The sequence below is a fragment of the Coturnix japonica genome, chromosome 17, assembly GCF_054131305.1.
Source record: "Coturnix japonica strain WE chromosome 17, WE-NBRP24, whole genome shotgun sequence".
Taxonomy (NCBI): Eukaryota; Metazoa; Chordata; class Aves; order Galliformes; family Phasianidae; genus Coturnix; species Coturnix japonica.
The window spans coordinates 14,454,361-14,473,229 of record NC_140679.1 but is presented as its reverse complement, the minus strand read 5'-3'; the positions used below and the strand labels follow the sequence as shown (position 1 = coordinate 14,473,229).

At 49.3% G+C, this 18,869-nt stretch overlaps 1 protein-coding gene across 1 annotated transcript; it reads left to right on the top strand.

Annotated features, from left to right (window-relative positions):
* The first annotated feature begins 147 nt into the window (after nt 1-147).
* UTP11 (UTP11 small subunit processome component) lies at nt 148-4,926 on the top strand. The gene is made up of 8 exons (XM_015883662.3): nt 148-260; nt 360-421; nt 1,203-1,305; nt 1,552-1,665; nt 2,097-2,190; nt 2,480-2,610; nt 3,959-4,069; nt 4,647-4,926. The coding sequence occupies exons 1-8, from the start codon at nt 198-200 to the stop codon at nt 4,728-4,730; spliced, it is 762 nt and encodes a 253-aa protein (XP_015739148.2). The 5' UTR covers nt 148-197; the 3' UTR covers nt 4,731-4,926.
* The last annotated feature ends 13,943 nt before the right edge of the window (nt 4,927-18,869 follow it).

The following is an 18,869-nucleotide window of genomic DNA, read 5'->3' as shown; positions in this document are numbered from 1 at the left end:
GCCCCGCCCGGCCCGGGGCGGAACGCTGATGAGGGGCGGTGGGTTGAGCCGGGCCTGGGGGCGGTGGGCACAGCAACACGGATCCGCCCCGAGCTGGGAGGGTCGTTGGGAGGCAGGGCAGTCCATAGGCACGCCCCGCTGCGGCCTAGTGGTGTCGGTGATCCACACGCGGTGCTGTAAAGGAGCGGGCCGTCATCATGTCGGCCGCCTTTAGGAAGGCCGCTAAGTCGAGGCAGCGGCAGCACCGAGAGCGGGGACAGGTGGGTGAGGGGCAGCGGGGTCTCACGGGGGGATTGAGGGTCTTCACTGCGAGTTTGGGGCCTTGGCCTCATTAACATCTTCCTTGCCTGTCCCCACAGCCTGCCTCTAGGAAGAAGCTGGGGCTGCTGGAGAAGAAGCAGGATTATCGGCTGAGGGCACAGTGAGTCGGGCTAAACGGCTTTATTAATGTGGGAGAGATGATGGAGGGGAGCGTGGGTATGAGAAGAAGGTTGGAACACCCCTACCCTGCAAGGATAGACTGAGGGAGCTGGGTTTGTTCAGCCTGGAAGCTGCAGGGAGACCCCATTGCAGCCTGCAAGTAGTTAAAAGGGGGTTATGAAAGTCTACTTTTAGCTTGGGTAGACGGTGATAGGATAAGGGGGAGTGGTTTTAAGTTTGAGGAGGGAAAGGTTTAAATTGGATGTTCTTTACAGTGGGAGTGGGGAGGTGCTGGAACAGGAAGCCTTAGAGGGGATGTGGATGTCCCATCCCTGCGGGTGCTCAAGACCAGGTTGGATGGAGCCCTGGGTGACCTGTTATAGTGCCACATTTAGAGGCTGGTGGTCCTGACTATGGCAGGGAGTTGGAACTTGGTGGTCCTTGGGGTCCTTTCCAGCCTAAGCCATTCTGTGATCACTCAGATTGGTACCAAACTAAGCAGAATCACACAGAATTATCAAGGTTGGAAAAGACCTACAAGATCATCTAGTCCAACCATTCTCAAATACTTCCCAGCTAAATCATATTCATCAACACAACATCCAGACGTTTCTTGAACACTCCCATGGTCAGTGACTCCACCACCTCCCTGGGCAGTGCATTATAATGCCTAACTACCCTTTCCGAGAAGCAGTCCAGCACATGGCAGCTCTGCATCATTGTGCCTTCCATAAGGGAATGTGGGCTCAAGGGAACTTCATTCTGCTCTACCTTCCTCCCAGGGACTATCACAAGAAGCAGAATGCCCTCCGAGCTCTTCAGAAGAAAGCTCTGGACAAGAACCCTGATGAGTTCTACTTCAAAATGATCCGTACACAGCTCAAGGTGAGGAAGCAGATTGCCTTAAAGTAGGATGACAGTGCTACACCAAGTCACACTTATTTAAAGTTAGTTCATGTTTCTTACTTAAGAATTAGTTAATAAACCAACAGACTGGACTTGGTGCCCATTGCAGTCTTTGAAGAAAATGAGATGTAACAGACAAAGAGGTTCTGCCTTTATTTAATTTAAATCAGGCCCCATAGAACTCTGTACCAAGAGCTGCATCTGCACACTGCACTCTGTTTTTAGGATGGAGTTCACGTAATTAAGCAGCCAAAGGATGAAGTGACCCCTGAGCAGATGAAACTGATGAAGACACAGGATCTTAAGTATGTGGAAATGAAAAGAGTGGCAGAAGCCAAGGTAATGCACTTCATTTTCTTGTTACTGTTTCCCCCTTTGCCTAGAATTGTTCTGTTTACATCTTCAATATCGTCTGTATTTAGTGAAACCTGATTAAAGATGGAAGCGTCAGCTGAATTCTTTATATGGGGCCTACATAAAGCTGCTAAAGACAATGTTGTACATTGTCAGAAAGCACAGCAAACCTTTATGTACATTTCAGATGTTAAACACATACGTGTTAACAATATTAACACTGGTACTGAAGTGGGTTACCTTGACTTGAAAAGGACTTGAAGATAGGACACAAACTAGATGCATTTTATAATGTTAAAAAGGAAGAGTTCAGATACTCATAAGCTCAAGGCGCAAACAGGAATTCCCTTCAAAGAAGCATCACTCCCCCTTGTTAGAGATGTTTGGCAAAACTACTAACCTGATCTTTCCTGCAGAAAATTGAAAGGCTGAAGTCAGAGCTCCATCTGCTGGATGTTGAGGGGAAGCAGCCCAACAAGCACACGTTCTTTTTTGATACTAAGAAAGAAGGTAAGATTTAAATAGGTTTTGCCAGACATGTTTTCCCTGTGTAAAATCCATAAGGCAGTATTGTGCTTGCTTTATGCTGCTACTGTAAAAGAAGGTTTTATTTCAGGAGCTCTGGAAATCTGTTTTGATTAACAGATAAGACCTCAGTTCTACAGGAGCTATTTAGCTGGGTCTCTCTGCTGCTGGCTGTACATAAGCTACATGTTTGAAAGGTTTGCTGGATGTAAGTTTAAGAAGTCTGCATGAGTTTATTCCTAAAATCTTTTCAATTCTTTTTGTTAATTTATAGTTCGAGAGTTTGATATAGCAACTCATCTGAATACTGTTCCAGAGTTAGTAGACAGAGTCTACAACCGACCAACCATTGCAACGCTGCAGAAAGAGACACTGAAAGGAGCTACTGATCCTGCCCATTTAAAGGTAGCTTGTTTTTAATGTTTTACTTTTTAAATAGATATAGCAAGCAATGAGAAGTGTTCATTGGACCGTTGTATAGGAGAACTAAGTTGTTCTGTTGTCTTGGAATTTTTCTTGATGACACAAGGCAGTAGTGGATGTCACTTAGTCATCACTTACCTGGAGACTGCAGTCAAATCTTCTGGACCAATGTGAAGAACTTGTTTGGTTGTGTCTCAGTCCACTGTGGATTATAAACCAAGAGCTGTGAAGTTTGGGTAATAAAGAAGTGGTACATACCTGATGAGGATGATTCCTTGACTTCTGTAAGGAAACTCTGCATCCCTGAACCAAATGTTTCTATTAAAGTCATTTATAAAGTTTGCTTGTCCTGTATTTACCAACAGTAACAGCACTCTAGCAGAAGTAAGAATTCTTCAGGACAAGTTACTTGCACAACAGACTTTGATGCTGATGTTTTAATATTACAGCACTCTGTCCTAAAAGTAGCTAAACTTGGCTTTAATACTGGAAACACCTCGTAATTAGTTTAGATATTGGGCAGTTCTATAAGCTAAAGCCAGTATGTGTAAGGTAAAAATAAACTTGTCTTAAACTGCCATGTGGTAAATTTGTAACCTGTTGTTTTCTGAACCAGATGTCAGATAACAAACACCCTCCGGTCTCTTCCATCTTGCCAGCTTTTGGTTTGGCTTGTCAGTAAAGCAGTTGGACGAGTTTTCTCTCTCTAAATGTCTGAGTCACATTATAAGCATGTTTGGATCTGTTCTCCTTAATTTAATTACTTCTCTCACACCTGCACTAACACCTTTTTATGCTGGGAAAACCATCAGCTCCTGATGGGTAAACATGACCAAACAAGTTACGTTTTGGGAAGGCTCTATGCAGTTTTTGCTGCACTTCAGGAATTGATCTCTTGTTTATCCAAAGTGGGAAAAAAAGGCATTTCTGAGTTTTCCTTACAAAGTTCAATTTTCTTTTACACTCGACATTCAAATTAATAGGAGCTGTAAAACTGAAACTCCGACTGCTTACAAAATGAGGTCGCACAGCAGCTCATCTAAAAAACATATGGTGGTTTTTATTTGCTTCCTTTTCTTCCTTTAGTTTTAATCTCCTTAGTCTTCATACTTGCTTAGATTTAAGACCTAACTGGAAAACTAGTCTGAAAATAAATCAAGATATTAAACGGTTCTCTGGAATCCAACCACAATACTGAAGCAGCATTCTTTAATATGATTGAAATGTCAGAAATGTTTGTGAGGTCCAAGTAGCTCGGAATAGGTCAGCTGGGAACTGTAGTGTCTTGTTCCTCGCTCTTAAAAATGCTTCTTTTCTTTTCCCCTTCCAGAAATTAGACCAGCAAAGGAAGAATCAGTACGACCTCCTGAAGCAGCGCATTGAGCGAGAAAAGAGCATGTTTGTTATTGCACAGAAAATCCAGACACGTAAAGATCTTTTGGTGAGAGCTCTGACTCTTGTTTCTCTGGAGCTGTTTTGTTAAGGTTGTTAAGGTCTGGTTGTCTGTGTATGAGTTTCTTTGCTCTTGTTTTAACCTGACTTGTTTTCAGGAGTTACCTGGGAACGTAATCTTTAACATGGAGAAAGCAAGATGATACTGGGAAGCATTCGGACTGTGACATGACTGAATTTATATCTGCTAATCCAACTCTATCATGTCAACAACAACAAAGACTCAACTGTTGAGCCCACGATCATATATAAAATGTTGTCATCCCTCTCCAATACTAAAACATAACAGAGGGAAGGAAATGGTTCTGTTGGTTCCAAGTTCTTAACCCAGTGACCAAAAGAGAACTCTCTCAATGGGCGTTTGCACTCACTGGTGCTTTTGAACACAGCAGATTCTGCCTGACAAACTAAAGACAGAAAGAACAGATGGAAATGTAATTCCAATCTAAAGTGACCATTTTTTCACTATTGCTTTGTCACCTCCAGAGTGGGGCTTCATAATGTATGTTTTTTTAACCTTAAATGACTGCAGATCAAATTGTTTCTCTTTTTCTCCCCTTCTTCAGGACAAAACTCATAAAGTGAAGGTGAAGAAGGAGACTGTAAACAACCCAGCTATTTACAGATTCAAGTTTCAGCGGAAACGTTGACTGTTCCATTGAATAACTACAGCTACAGCCTTTGTTTAGAAAGAGGATTTTCCTTATGGCAAAGGATCCATTTGCTTTTCATCACAGTCTAACACTTGGTTAAAACAAATTACCACGAGCCTGCAGGAGCCATAAATATATTTTTATCTAATTAATTGATTAATAAATCAAAGAGTTTGTTCTCTTGGTATTTACAGTGGGAAGCCACAAGAGGTGCCTGTCTGTCCTAGTAATACACACCATAAACCATCCTTGTGAAGTCAAGGTCAGAATAAAGACTGGGAGATGCACACAGCACACAAAGTAACAAATGCTGGAACAGTTTCTGTCTTAAGATCTTGGACTGCCACAGCACCCAAACCATCAAACTTCAGAGCAGTTCTTAGCTAAGTTTCAAGCAGGTTAAAGTTGAATTACGATCTTTCTGATCCCTATTTTTGCCCTGCAGAGGAAACTCTTCTGCTTTATCCACTTGCACAAAGTATTTTGCTTTGACATTTGGAAGGTGAAAGACATCAGCTAACGATGGCACCTGAATTTTACAATGCAGCCTTAGCAAAGACTCTTCTGGAATGGCACTGGAAGCAGAGGAATGTTTCACTCTACAGAACAGAGAAAACACTTTCTATAGCAGAGAAGAGCACACATGTAGGTGTAGCTGTGCTTATTTTACCCCAGTGCCTTACAACACAGCAGTGCCCACGTAACCAAATTGCCAGCGTGACTATCAGGTGCGAACAGAGAGGCAATAACAGATTCACATACACGGACAGGCGATCCAAAAGCCAAATGTAGGACAAAAGTTTGTGCTGTTTATGTTTTGCTGCTTGCAATGTTGGTAGCTGGGAGGGGGTTTCAACTGAGAACAATAAAGACATATTGCTGAGTATCCTGGAGCAGTTCAGGCAAGTAGGAGAGCCTGGGCGTAAACATTCCTTTTCTTATCTCTTTGCTTGGAATAAATCTGCCAATAGTAAGCATATGCTTATGCCAAGATGGTTAAAAAAAAATAATAGGAAAAAAAGATGCTCTTCCTAAACCCATCCCACTCAGTTTTCCCATATAGGCCCAAACACGACTTGTTTAAGGTGCTGAAGTGCAGCTTTGGCTCTTATTTCTGCCATTGCAAAAGTTCCAAATCTAGCATGAACTCAGCAGTATTTCTTTTTCTCCTCTGGGAAACGTGAAGGGAAGGGTCGTGCTTCGCCCTTAAAAGCAGCTAAGACTTTTCCACGTGAAACAAGAAGTTTCGCTGATTCACTATTAACAGCCTAACGGAAATCTCCCATCGAAAGAACGGGTGGAAGAATAAAGCTCTGAAATCTCTCTTTCCCGATAGGAAACACGCGTCCCCATCGCTGGGGGGGTCGGGGCCGGCAGAGGGCAGCAGCAGCGCACGGCCGGACTGCGGGGGGAGCAGCAGAACAGCCCTTCTCTTATAGCAAGGTTTCTCGTCTTCAAGGCTGCAGTAAGTGCAGGCTTAGCTTATTCGACAGAGATCTTTAACTGAACCTGAGGATGTAATATCTGGACTTTGAAAGCTTAACAGAGACGTGTAAAAAGGGGGATGAAAAGCACGCTAGAAAAAAAAGCAAGCTGTAAATGACACTTAGGTTTCTAGAAGCTTTTAATTGTGTTGGAGAAGCACATCAAGGTCCCAACACACTGTCTGGACTCACATAAGTATTTTACCTACATTGAGAGTTGCTGAAGAGGATGGGGAAGACAGGAAGGAGCTGAGGGCAACAACCTTAACAAGAGCCCATGGGTTGGTGCTCAGTGCCTCTCACCCCTCTGCTAGATCGAATGCTGCAATGGATGCAAATGACCGATCCCTGGAAGAGAGTCTGCTCTCTGGTTAAGGGGTGAGATATTATGGGATGCAGTGGGTCGCTGTGAGGCTTTGAACTGTCAGTGCTGCTCACTGTGGAAGATCGTAAGGTGGGTGCAGTAGATGCATCCCTCCTGGTGCTGCCCTCAGCCTGCATATAAGTGTTAGGAGCTTTTGAAGGGGACAACAGCCCTGTGCTCTCTGTATGGGACTCACAGAGTAAAAGCAGTACCTCTTCTCAGCTACTTTCTGCTGGGAGACCAGGGAGGTCTCACCAAAGACAAACAGGTCATCCAGACTTAAGTAAGATGAATTCCCAGTGGGATAGATGAAAGAACTGCTCAGATGCAGAAAGGCAGCAGGGAGCCTTACAGACAGAACTGAGGCCCTGCTCCTTCAGCCGAGCGAGATAAAGGCAGCACAAGTGCCTTGGGAAGCAAGCAGCATGTATGTGTTGATGGCAGGGAGAAGAGCTGGCGCTAACAAAAGTGCACAGGAGCTGCCCAGGAACAAATCTGGGCTAGAAATCAAGTTTTCTAGGAGGTTCTGGAAAACCCTCTTTGAGAGATTGAAGCAAAAACATCCTTTGTGATGAGGGTTGCAGGACAGCTATGCATGCCAGCAGGCAGCCCTATCCCTACAAGGAACCAAACCCCTCCCTGCAGCTCATCCCCCAGACCTCGCCCTTGTTGATGCCTCAAGCCCTCACCCCAAGCAATGAAATCCTTCTGCAAGAGCCTGGGGGGAGCCAACCCCAGACACGAACCCACTGCCCACCCAACCACAGTGTGAGATCTGAAGGGCCCCACTGGTGGGATCCCCACAGGACCAGGACTGCCTGCAGCAATTTTCTGTCTGCAATAATTACAGTATCAAAGGCTGAACCAACAGGTTCTTTAGCAAGGAGATTCCCTGCAGCTTGCAAGATACAGATATCAAAATACCCCACAGATTCAGCTCAGGTTTCAGGTGACTCAGAGTAATATTGTGCCATTTAATAATTTCATGTAATTCCTTGTTCAAGCTGAAGAACTCAATTGGTAATGGCTGTCTATAAAAGTTAATAGCAGGCTACATTAAAACACTTGTAGGATTATCTCTAGGCAACTGTAACGGTTTGTTAGCAGCAGGAGGGCCACCATCAACCAGCCCTTCAGCTTTGAGAACTGCTTCTTCCAGACCTTGTTTTTGGGTTCCAAACCGGCCTGGAAAGCAGCAGAGCAGGACACCTTGCCCCACTCAGAACCAGAAGCCAGCATACCTGGATCTGTTTGGATCAGATCCTGGTATCCTCACACTGTGTGTGCCATCAGCAAGGAGATCCCACCCCAGCACCCACCAGTCAGCACAGCATCACCTACCTCATACCCAGGTGCTGGGGGAGCTCTTCTCCAGGGTCCCATTGCTCCCCGTGGTTGTGATGTAAGGACACAGCCATCTTCCAGATCCCATTGTCTTCACATGGGGTTCAGCCAAGGTGAGCAGCCCAAGGGCACTGAAGAGAAAAGGGTGGCAGAGCTCCTCACTTCTCAGCACAGCAGGGAGTTGAAAGAGCAGGATGTAAATCAGGAGGCACTAATTGCTGCTCTGCACAGCTGGCCTCCAGCTCTCCTCCACAGACTCCCAGCCCACCAGGACACGACTGCTCCTCCCCCCCCAAGCATGAGGATTATCCCCAACACCTGCATACATTTCCCCCCCAAATTCAGTTACAGAGGGTTTTGGCCAAATAAATACCTGCTGCTGCCTCTGCTGGGAGATGAGCATCATCAGAACAGGCCAAGTTGAAAACAGCAAATATTTGCTGGGCTTCTATCCCAGCAGCTTTATGGTGCCTCGAGAGCAGGAAGGTGAGCTCTGGGGAAGGAGCCCATTATTTGGTGAAAGCATATTCCCAGACATCCCTAGCTTGGCATACCAAGGACTGAAACAGTAAGTTAGTGCATATAGATCATCATTTACCGAAGCACAAGCCCTGGTGCACCTTTCTAGGGAAGCTCTAATTTATTATGCATTGTCATTAGCTGCAGCAGGGCCATCATTAGAGCTAGAGTTAAGGTCTGTTTTGGCTGCCTCATCAGCATCAGTGAACTGCGTCCCTGCGAGGTTTGATACAATTTAATTAACCTAATTAAAAGCTCTGATTGCAGAGATGATTGGGGTAGAGCCAGCAGCAACTGCATATTTATAACGAGCTGGAAGGTGTGGGACTGGAGCCAAATGATATGCATCTCTAATGAGCTGGTGCTATTGAAGTGTGGATTTGGAACACTAACATTTATTTTTGGCAACAATGGCCAGTTTATCTTCATGATAGAAGTGATCACAGCTTGATCTCATGTAGCAGGGAGCTCAACACTGCTCTCCCTGGGCCTCTGCAGATGAGAAGGGAAGAGACTCACACCCACACCCCCAGCCCTCAGTGCATTGCAAGCTGCCCCTTGGTACACACACAGTCCTAACCATGGTCTGGCATCCCTGGTAAGCCAGGTGGGAGAGCCCTGGCCCCAAACAGCAAGCTGTCTGCTGTAGCACCCATGGCATGGTCTCACAGGTTTCTGCAGCCCTGATTGGGCTGGCAGATACCAACACCCGGCCTCACTCCACCTAATGCTACAGGGAGGGATGTGAACGTCTTTTCTTCTCCCATTTAAAGACAGAAATGGGAATTCCTGCAGTTCTGAGTTGCCTCGTTGCCCTGGTGCAACTCTGTGTGTCCTGGTGGGGGTCACCCTGTAGATTACCCCTGTCCCTGCCATGGGGTCAGGGTGTGCAGAAGGTGGGTGACAGCTGCAGGACATTCCTTCACTTGGAAAACTTGATCTGCACTAATTGTGCTGAAAGGAGCCCTTTTGATAACGAGTACGGAATGGAAGCGTAGATAATACAGATCTCTGAGTGCCATTAATCTTTAAAACTGGAACAATAAGTGAAAACACTGCAGGGCATATGAAGCAAGGTGTGATTCACATCTGCTCCTCCGTGGCCGCCGCCTGATTTATTGGCGCGGGGTGACTTTTCTTGTGTGGTTTCAACAGAGCCGTGTTACATAACACTGCACACTGTTTGCTCACCTCCATCAATCACAGCTTCTCCTCTGACCCCCCTCTTCCCACCCACTGCAGGAGCACCCAGGAGACCCCAAGCCCAGCACGGAGCTCAGCTCATCCCCAGTACATCTCACACTGCTGAAGCCCTCCTGCAGTGATAGGATGATGCTCTTGCTCTCCCCACATCCCCTGCCCCCAGCCATGCCACATCCATCTTCCCGTTTGATGCCTTTCATTCTCAAGCAGTTCTCTTTGGGATCCGTTTTCTTTTATTGAAGTGGTGGGTTTGCTGCAGTGACCTTTCTGCTGGCTCCGAGGGGAGGTGGGCAGCAGCAGTCCCAGGAAGGCACTGACCTGTGGCTTTGAACGAGTTCAAAGCATTGCTTCCCTCTGTCTTTTGGCCATGCCCCTCAATAGAGCCCTCAGACAGATTTTCTCCCCCCATGCCTGAGGAAGACATCACCAGAGACATTTCCCCTTGCAGCCTCTTTAATATTTACGCTGACTTTGTGAGTGGATAATATATTCCATTTTCTTTAAGCCCTCTGAAAGCTGGCATTCCTCCTTGCAGTGCAGTTGGAGTTAGCATCGTGTATAGGACTAAACCCATGCAGGGGATGCAGCTGGTCCTGGACCACATGAAACTGTCCTGGGATATTCCTGATACGGTCCTGCCCAGTCCTCATCCCCTCTGCACAGATGGTCCATGAGGCTGTGCACTGAGCTTCACCACTCTGAGCTGCAGTGATGGCAGAGAAGCACAGAGGGAATGATGCCACCAGTAAAATCATGTCACGGAAGGACCTCTCCAGTCCTTACCATTCTCACTTGGGCATAAACATCCTCCCTGGCCTGGTGAACACCCAAACTCCAGCCAGGAGCATCAGCTGCAGGGTGCCATGAGTGTCCTGTGCCTGGCTCCACATGGCATGGAAAGCCTGCAGGCAAGGTGCAATGTCCTGCCCCTACAAATGCCACCAGGCCAAGTTCTCAGTGGGACAAAAATCCACCCCTACCTCCTGAGAGGACAGAACTGAGCCCCAGAGCACCAGCTGTGGTTACTTCACAGGCATAGGGCAGAGCTCTTTGCTTCCTTGCAGAGGTGCTGTGGGTCCAGGCCAGGTGTTCCCACTGGGGACGTGGATCTGGCCTGATGTGGCCTTTAGGTACCCACTGTGAGACCAGCATGGTGAGGCACACAGCTGCATGGGGTCACATATTTTCAGCCCCGTGTTGCCCCAGCAAACAAATGTCCCAGGATGCAGACAATAATGTTTTTATGAGCCTCTAAATTCTAGTCTCAAACGCTCTTTGTAGTGGACTAATAGCCAACACGTGGCCCTTCGTCTCATGCTGAACTTTCGTGGTCCTGCAGGGGAAGAAAAGGCCCTGGTGAGCATTTACACTGAGCACTTTGTTCTCACAGATTTGTAGAGCAGAGAGAATAATGTATTGAGACTCTCAGCCCGTGCCAGTTTGGCTTCATTCGTCCTTCTGAACTTGCCCTGAGAGATAATGTTTCCTTCTAATCTGCTGCCGTCCACCTACAGCAGGGACCCAGTGAATAATTCTCCCAAACAAGCCTTTATTCTTAAGGCTCTATCTGGCCCTAACCCTTTCTCCCCCTTACAGAGTAATTGTTGTGTTCATTACATGATAATGGCCCGAGCTGTATTCCAGCCCACACTTGCCATGGCCATACAAACAAGGTTCAGGCTGCTCTGCTCTCAGGATAATGCTGCTCATTTGGCATTATCTGAAGGAATGTGCCAGGCATCCAGCAGCAGGCAGGCTGCCTTGTCCTGCGTCAGCACCACCGTCAGATGCAACACATTGCGAGAAACCAACACATCCTCCAAGAGCTGGGGGCTTGATTTTACTGCACATGCTAAGAAATGGCTGCTGTACTCCTATGGGTAATAGGCACAAGGAAGAGGAAACAGGACTCAAAAGTCTCTGGTTAATAGAACCAATCTTTTCTGCTCAGGTACTGATGTCAACCTTTCATGATGATATTTTATAAGTCTATGGAAGCCTCACAAATTGCTCTTACCATCTGTAGGAGATGGGGAGCTCCTAGGGATGAGTGATGCACACTGCTGTCCAGGAAGGCACTCTGTCACTAGTGCCCCTCTGAGCACATGTGGGTGTCAGGAGTGCAGAGATGGGTGCTGGCTCTGTACAGGTCTGGTCAGTGCTTGCCAAGGAGGGGGGGGTTCATATCCAGGCAATGACAAAAAGCCCTGGTTGTGTGGCTTCATGCACTCACATACACAGAACATGCAGGTATGTGATATTTGCAGCCATGGTCAAGATTTTCTACATTACAAAACAATGGTGGAAAAAGGCCAGAAAGGCACTGGCAGAAGCTGGATGTCCTCAGCTTATCCTGCAGCCCCTGCAAACCTCCTCCTCCCCAAACACAGCCACTGCCCCATCCCAAGGGTGAGATCCTGCCACAGGCAGAGCCACCACCCCGCGTGGGACAGCCTGTTCCCAGGGTGCTCCAAAAACCTGAGCGGGATCAGCAGTGTCCTTTGTGCATTTCAGGGCTGGGCTGCAGCCAAATTCCTCTGCACCCACTGCTCCATTCCATGCGTCAATCATTTCTTGGCGAGAAGGGAAGAGTCAGAAGGCAACTTCAGACAGTTGGGTTGCTTTCATTTAAAGGTGAAAAACACACAGTGCACAAGCAGGGGCTGCTCTGCCTGCACAGCAAGCAAGGCTGCTGAACCTTCCTGTTACAAAGGGGAAAGCAGCAGCAAGAGGCAGAGCTGCGTGTTATGGGAGCCTGCAGCATCCCAGTGCTGGCAGTGGAGCCCTTGGGAACAGAACAGGAAAGTCTGGGTGACTCAGAGCTCCCTGGCATGGGCACAGTGGTTCCAGGTGAGCACAGCCAGGGATGTGCTCCCAGGCAGGGACCTGAAGCAGTGTGTTAAGGCTGGGAGTGCCTATGGGGATGTAAGGGGCTGTGGGGCACGGCCACCAGCAACAGGTGCACAGGGGGAGAGAGCAAAAGATATTGCTGCTCCAAAAAGGCAAGAGGAACGGACATGAGAACAGAGGAACTTTAATGGCCCAGCTGTGCATGCAGCCCTGCATGGCCAGTGCACTGCAGGTGGGCTCAGCGAGTGAACAGCCCTGGGACATTGTGCTCTGCCCTGGGGTCAGGAGCACCAGTCGAGGTCAGCAAACTGCCCCACGGGTTTCCCAGGGCTGAATGCTCCCCATGGCTCTCTGCCTTATTTCTTCTCTTCGCCTCTTCCTCTTGCACAATGACTTTGATCTGCACTGCGGGGGCTCGCTGTCAAAGATTCACGTTCCATGGACGCTGAGCAGCGGCAACTCCTGCAACCCCCAGGGACCCTCCTGTGTGAGACAGAAGCACAGCTCCTCACACTTCGGTTCAGGATGGGCTGGGAGTGGTACCTGCGTGTTGCAGCTGATGGGGAAGCTGTGACAGTGTCCTACCCATCCCAAGAGCATCGGGCAGGAGCAGACTGGGAACTGTCACCTCTCTGTGCCGCCGGGCATTGGGAGGGAAGGGAAGGGATGCAGCCCGGGGCGGGCACAGCAGGAAGTTGGGCTTGCTGAGCTGGGTGTGGAGCATGTGGGGATGCTTGTCTGGGCTCCTGGAGCATTTTCCAAACACTTTAATTACAGTGATTTATAAGGTAAAAGTGTGGGGGCGAGAGCTTGGGAAAGGCATTAGCAGGTTTGTTCCGAGGCTCTAATCAGGTGAAGGTGATGTGGGGTGGTGGGGGGAGGCTGCAGAACCTCTCTGTTATGCCAGGGTTGTTCTCACAGCATCCCTGAGACCTCAGTGCAGGATATGCTCTGGAAGGGAGCAGCAGCAGGAGTGGCACCAGCACCCATCCCCTGCATTGCAGAACCTTTTTTGAGCCTCCATCACATTACACACATCCACACACTAACACCCCATTCCTGCAGCTTTCTGCCCTCAGAACCAACAGCTCCCAGAGCCACGCTGAGTGCTGTGGGGCAGCAGCTCTTGCTTTGAATCCTCCATCCCCCCACCCCCAAGTCTGGTTTGCTCCAAGGAGTCTGTCACTCCTCCAGCACCCCGATTACACCGGAGGAAGTAAGAGAAACATCAGGCTGCTGTCCTGGCTGGTGGCACAGCACACAGCCCAGCCCCAGGAGAGCCATAGGGATGCAGAGTGCTGGGCTGGCGGCTCTGACCCCGAGCTGCCACCGGACATGGGCCCAGCGGGGTGGCCAGAGCCCACATCACCCCTGCTGCATTCCTGTTCCTTGGCCTGCTTTGTGATAAATAACCTTTTCCTGTCCTTTTTGACACTGATGTTTATTGATGGCTGAGATCCCTTGCAGCACCGCGCATCCCGCGGCCGTGGAGCCGGCTCTGCTCAGGCAGGCTGCCCGCAGCCCCTCTAACACGTTGAGCCCAGATGTGTCGGGGTGGCCGTTGGCAGCATCTCCCACTGAAAAACACCACAAGGGACAGGGTAAAAAAGAGAGTGCTTTAAATAAACCCACCCCTGCCTCCCAAAGCAAAGCCATCTCTGCAGGCAGTACTGAGCATCCCCAGCTGGGCAGAGCACTGCTGCTGCTGGGCAACAGCCCAACAGCAAAGAGTCCATCCTCAGCCCCAAAGCAGGGTTGCAAATGTCCTCAGGATGCCCCATGGTCACAGCTACAGGCCAATGCTCTCCCAACTGGAGCACATCTGCACCAAACCCACACTGCGTTGGGTGCACACCACCCTGCCCCACCCGGGCAGGATTTGCTGATTAAGGGATAAGTAATCACTCTCCAACCCAAAGCTCACGTTATCACTTTAATTGAATGCAATTGATTGAGAAGCTAAAAGCAACCCTGGCTTAGAGTGTTGCAGATGGTGCCTGGGAGTAGGGCAGCACACTGAACCCTTAAAAGCATTGGCATCAAGGGCAGACGCAGACTTGCTCTCCTAAACTGTCTCACATGTCATTATTATGAACGGGAACCAGCAGCAGCAGGGCAGCTCCAGGGGAACGTTACTTATCGTGCCTGAAGCCTGCACAAACAACCTCTTATTCTTGCCCCCTTTGCCCCCAGTGGGTGGGGTGTGCTCCCACGGAGAGTTCAAGGGAAGGAAGTGTGCATCTGTGGGGTGATGTGGGGGCAGCTGGCTCTGAAGTGCTCTGTGCACGAGCCCAGAGTGCAGGCATGGAGCCCAGCACTGCCCCAGCACCAGGGAGATGTGGGATCAGCCCCATCAGAGCCAGCCCCTGCTGGGTTGCTCAAACCATGGGGAGCTGAGATGCAGGAGTGGGGCATTTCTGCATTGTAAGCAGTGTCTCTGCTTGTGCAAATGAGTGTGCGTGCACTGAGCCTGGTGGCAGAACACCACAGGACATCTCACCTGATGTTGCTTTCACCACTGCTGCCCAGGTGTGGTCAAGCTTCTTGCTCACCATCTTTCCCCTTCGGTTGTGTTTCTCATGCAGTCAGTGCTAGCAGCTCTGCAGAAGGAGGCGCATACTTTATTAACTCAGCTACTTTCTTCCCCGCTAATTAAAATCAAACTTCAGCTGCATACTTTGCAGCTATAAAGCAACCTGCCTTCCTGCTCTGCTCTGTGAAACCTCCATCAGAAGCAATTTTATCCACCTGCTGAGCTAAGCATGATGCAGCCCTGTGGGAAATGGAGGTGTCCGAGGACCCATCTGACCAGAGACCCTGAACCCAAAGCTCAAGGCTCCAACCTTAGGTCTGTGCCAGGTTGGGGTCAGGTTCTGCAGGCTGAGAGGAAGAGCATCAGGACACCATCCACACAACTCATTGTGCTGCTGGCTTGGAACAGCATGAGCCTCACTATACAGGGCCTGGGGAGCAGGGGGTGCCACTGGCAACCTTCACATCCCCGAATGAAACCATTGCATGGGGGTTTTCTTCCTTAGGAAGGGATGGAGGGTCACTTCCCCCATGACCCTCGTGCTGGTGCTGGCAGGCGCCATGTTGGAAGCAGTACATCATCAATGGAAGGTACCTAATGATATATTGCCCTAATACATCACCATAGCAACAGGGCTCTAATCATGTATTATTCTAATGTGTTACCCAAGCACATGTTCCTCCCAATGATGTATGGCCGGGATCACCGCACACCGCCAAGTCCAGATGCAGTCGTTTGCTCCTCCAGCCCCATCCAAGGTAGCACGGCCTTGGGCTCTCTCCTTCACAAGGAAAATGCCAGCTGGAATTCTCCTGCCACCCCTCACAGTGACAGCATTGTTCCCAATTCACACTATCTTTTTTGACCATTCAAATGCCATTCATTCAGCCACCCCGATGCGTAGGACAGTTATCCGAAATGTTTTCCCAAACAGCGTAGTGACTATAGAGCAACAATTCATGGAATTGCTTGGGGACATCTGCACAGAGCAGGGCTGAATGCACTCTGTGTGGAGCCCGGATTCCACTGCTATGGCTGAATGAAGGACAGGAGGAACTGCTTCAGCAGAGCTGTTCCACACTGAGCTCCCAGCAGAACCATCTGATCAACACAAGGAAGGCTGCATCGTGCTCCCTCTGCTCTGCTCGCTGTGCTGGGACTGAGGGCGAAGCCCTTGCAGAAGCCCCTGGAGAGTGAAAGCTAATTAGCGGCTTAACGCTAATTACAGCTACGGCTTATTCATCCTCGGTCATAAAAGGAGCAGCAGCGCTGCCTGCAGCAAGCAGAGTAAGGATGCTCTGGGGATACAGAGAGCCCCACACAGGGCTGTGTGTCCCCCTACCAGCCCCATGGATGGGAAGAAGAAGGGAAAACATGGCCCAAGAGCAGCAAGGGGACAACGTGCTCCAAGGTGCCGTTCCACATGGTGCGAGGCAGATGTGGGGTCAGCCAAAGCCAGACTGGGACATGGGAACAGCACAGAAATGGGCACTTTGGACACCCTGACCTGGGGTGCCCTGAGCATCCCACCCAGGAGCCATCTCACCCAGCATAGGGCAGCAGTATCCCTACCTGGCCAGCACAGGCCATGGGGGGACTCCTGGCTGTTCCTTGCTGAGGGTGCAGGAGCTCTCCCTGTTTCATGGAGTGCCTGCACAGCCTCCAGCATTTCAGAGGGACGGCAGTAACAAATTGCAGCATCTGCAGCACAGAAAAAGGGAAACAGAGGGACCAAAGGGGAAATGATTGCATTATCGATAGAGCTTCCAGTAGCTGATGGATGAGAACACCCAAATGACAGCTTAAGGTTTCGGGAGAAGCCTTACAGTGAGGGCAAAGCTGGGATTAATCAGAGCTCCTGAGGGAGTCCTGCAGGGATATGCACTCACTGTGCCGCACTGCACTTCTTCTCCTTGTCCTCATGGGGTCAGGAAGAACCCCTGGAGATGCACACAGTGACACATGGCCAAATTTCTGACACTTTCACCACTCGAATCTACTCTGAATGGTTTCCAGACTCACTAGAAATACAAATAGAGAACATCACCTTCTAATCTGGTGAGCTGGGTTTACAGAGCACCAGCCAGCCCTGCTCTAAGGAAATGGGAATATTCCCTATGCACGGCAGTAGGGGCGGCAACCAGCCCTACAGTGCCATATGTTGGGCACAGCCCTGAAAGTCAGCAGGCAGCTCTATGCTGGGATCTGGCACAGCTCCAGTCTGGGGTTCCAAGGGAGAATTTGTAGATTGAATGTTAATGAATATTAGTGCTGTTATCTGGAAAGGCTGTGCTGACTTTACTCTGCTGCCAATTGCAAACTGTGACTGATAGCAATTCCAGCACAGATGATGATTTCAGAGAGGCAACCAAAGCTGGATAGGAACAAGTGACCTCCATCACATCCAGCCCTAACACTTCCAATAACACTCGCTCTGAGATCTTCATTGCCTGGATCCCATCTGCCTTTCTTTTTGCAAACTCATTGTGCCCCATAACCACCCCCCAGCCCTGCTACCATGGAGGGTCAGGAGCATCAATAGGATATCTAACTGCATTAATGACGCTGTAGCTATGAGAGGAAAGAGGCAAGCAGGGACTGCTATGAATGCAGAAGTGCCATAAAGCCATGCCCAGTGCATGGGATGGGGCTCTGCTGGCAGAGCAGCAGGGAGGAAGGGTGCTGCAGCCACCCCAAGGGGACCCCCAACCTCCCCCACCACAGCCTCCCACTGTGATTTATGTGGCACTTGTGCAATTGATGTGCTTTGTGCCTGGGGGACAGCTAAATGGTAGCTCTGTCATTAGTTTAAGCAGAGGTTAAAGGTGATCAATAACAAGGGTTTCATGCCCAATTGATCACCCCTTTCTATTTATTTCTGGCTTTTGCTTTCCATCCCGTTCTGCTTTTAGAAATAGTAATTAAAGACATAAGAAGCGTTCCGCTAAGCGGAATATCAAACACTCCTGGTATCGATCCCATTCTCTCCCTCTCAGTGCTGTTGCCTCACACCCATCCCTGGCAGCAGCTGGGGGTTATGGGCACTGAGATGGGCTGCATTCCATGGAGCTTGTCCAGCCACCAGGTCCCTGCAGCACCCAGATGCAGCCCCATGCTGCATCCCAGCAGCGAAATACAGCATTCAGAGGCAACCTGAGCACATAGGATCTGCTATCCACACTGGAAAGAAACAGCTGAGATTGTAATGCAGCATTGGATCAGCAAAAGCAACTCGGTGATGTTGGGAAGGGTTTTGTGCTCCTGGGGTGCAGCTGACAGACCTGGTGAGGAGATGCTGGGTTGTGGGACCTGAGCCCTGCAGCCAGAGCAACCCCATAACCTGAAGGAGCAATGGAGCGAGAGCCAACAATGGGATACTTCCAGAGCTGGGAAGCACATTTCTTCAGCTCACCAAGTTATGAGCCAAGTTCTCATTGGAAAAGTAAATTGCACGCTGCTGCTGAGTCAATGAAGTCGTGTTAGGAAAAACAAAATGCTAAGAGTCTATCAGGAGCAAAGCCCCTTTGTGCTGTAACGCCAGTGAATGAGAACACAGCACTCCCACCTACCTCTGCTCCACACAGGGCAGAAGGGACCAAGGGGACCCAGCACTGTGGCCACCTGAAGTGGATGCAGGAGATGCTCCCTGGGAGGGCAGAAGGATTCCTCGGTGCAGCACTGTGCAGTGATTCCAGCTCTGCAATTATGTTTCAAGAAAGACAAAGCAGAAATCCCCCACTCTACGGGAATGCAAAGCCCCAACAGCTCCCCCGGCTCTGCAGCAACTCAGGCCCTTTGGACTACAGAGAGCTCACCTTTGTGACTTAACATTTATGACA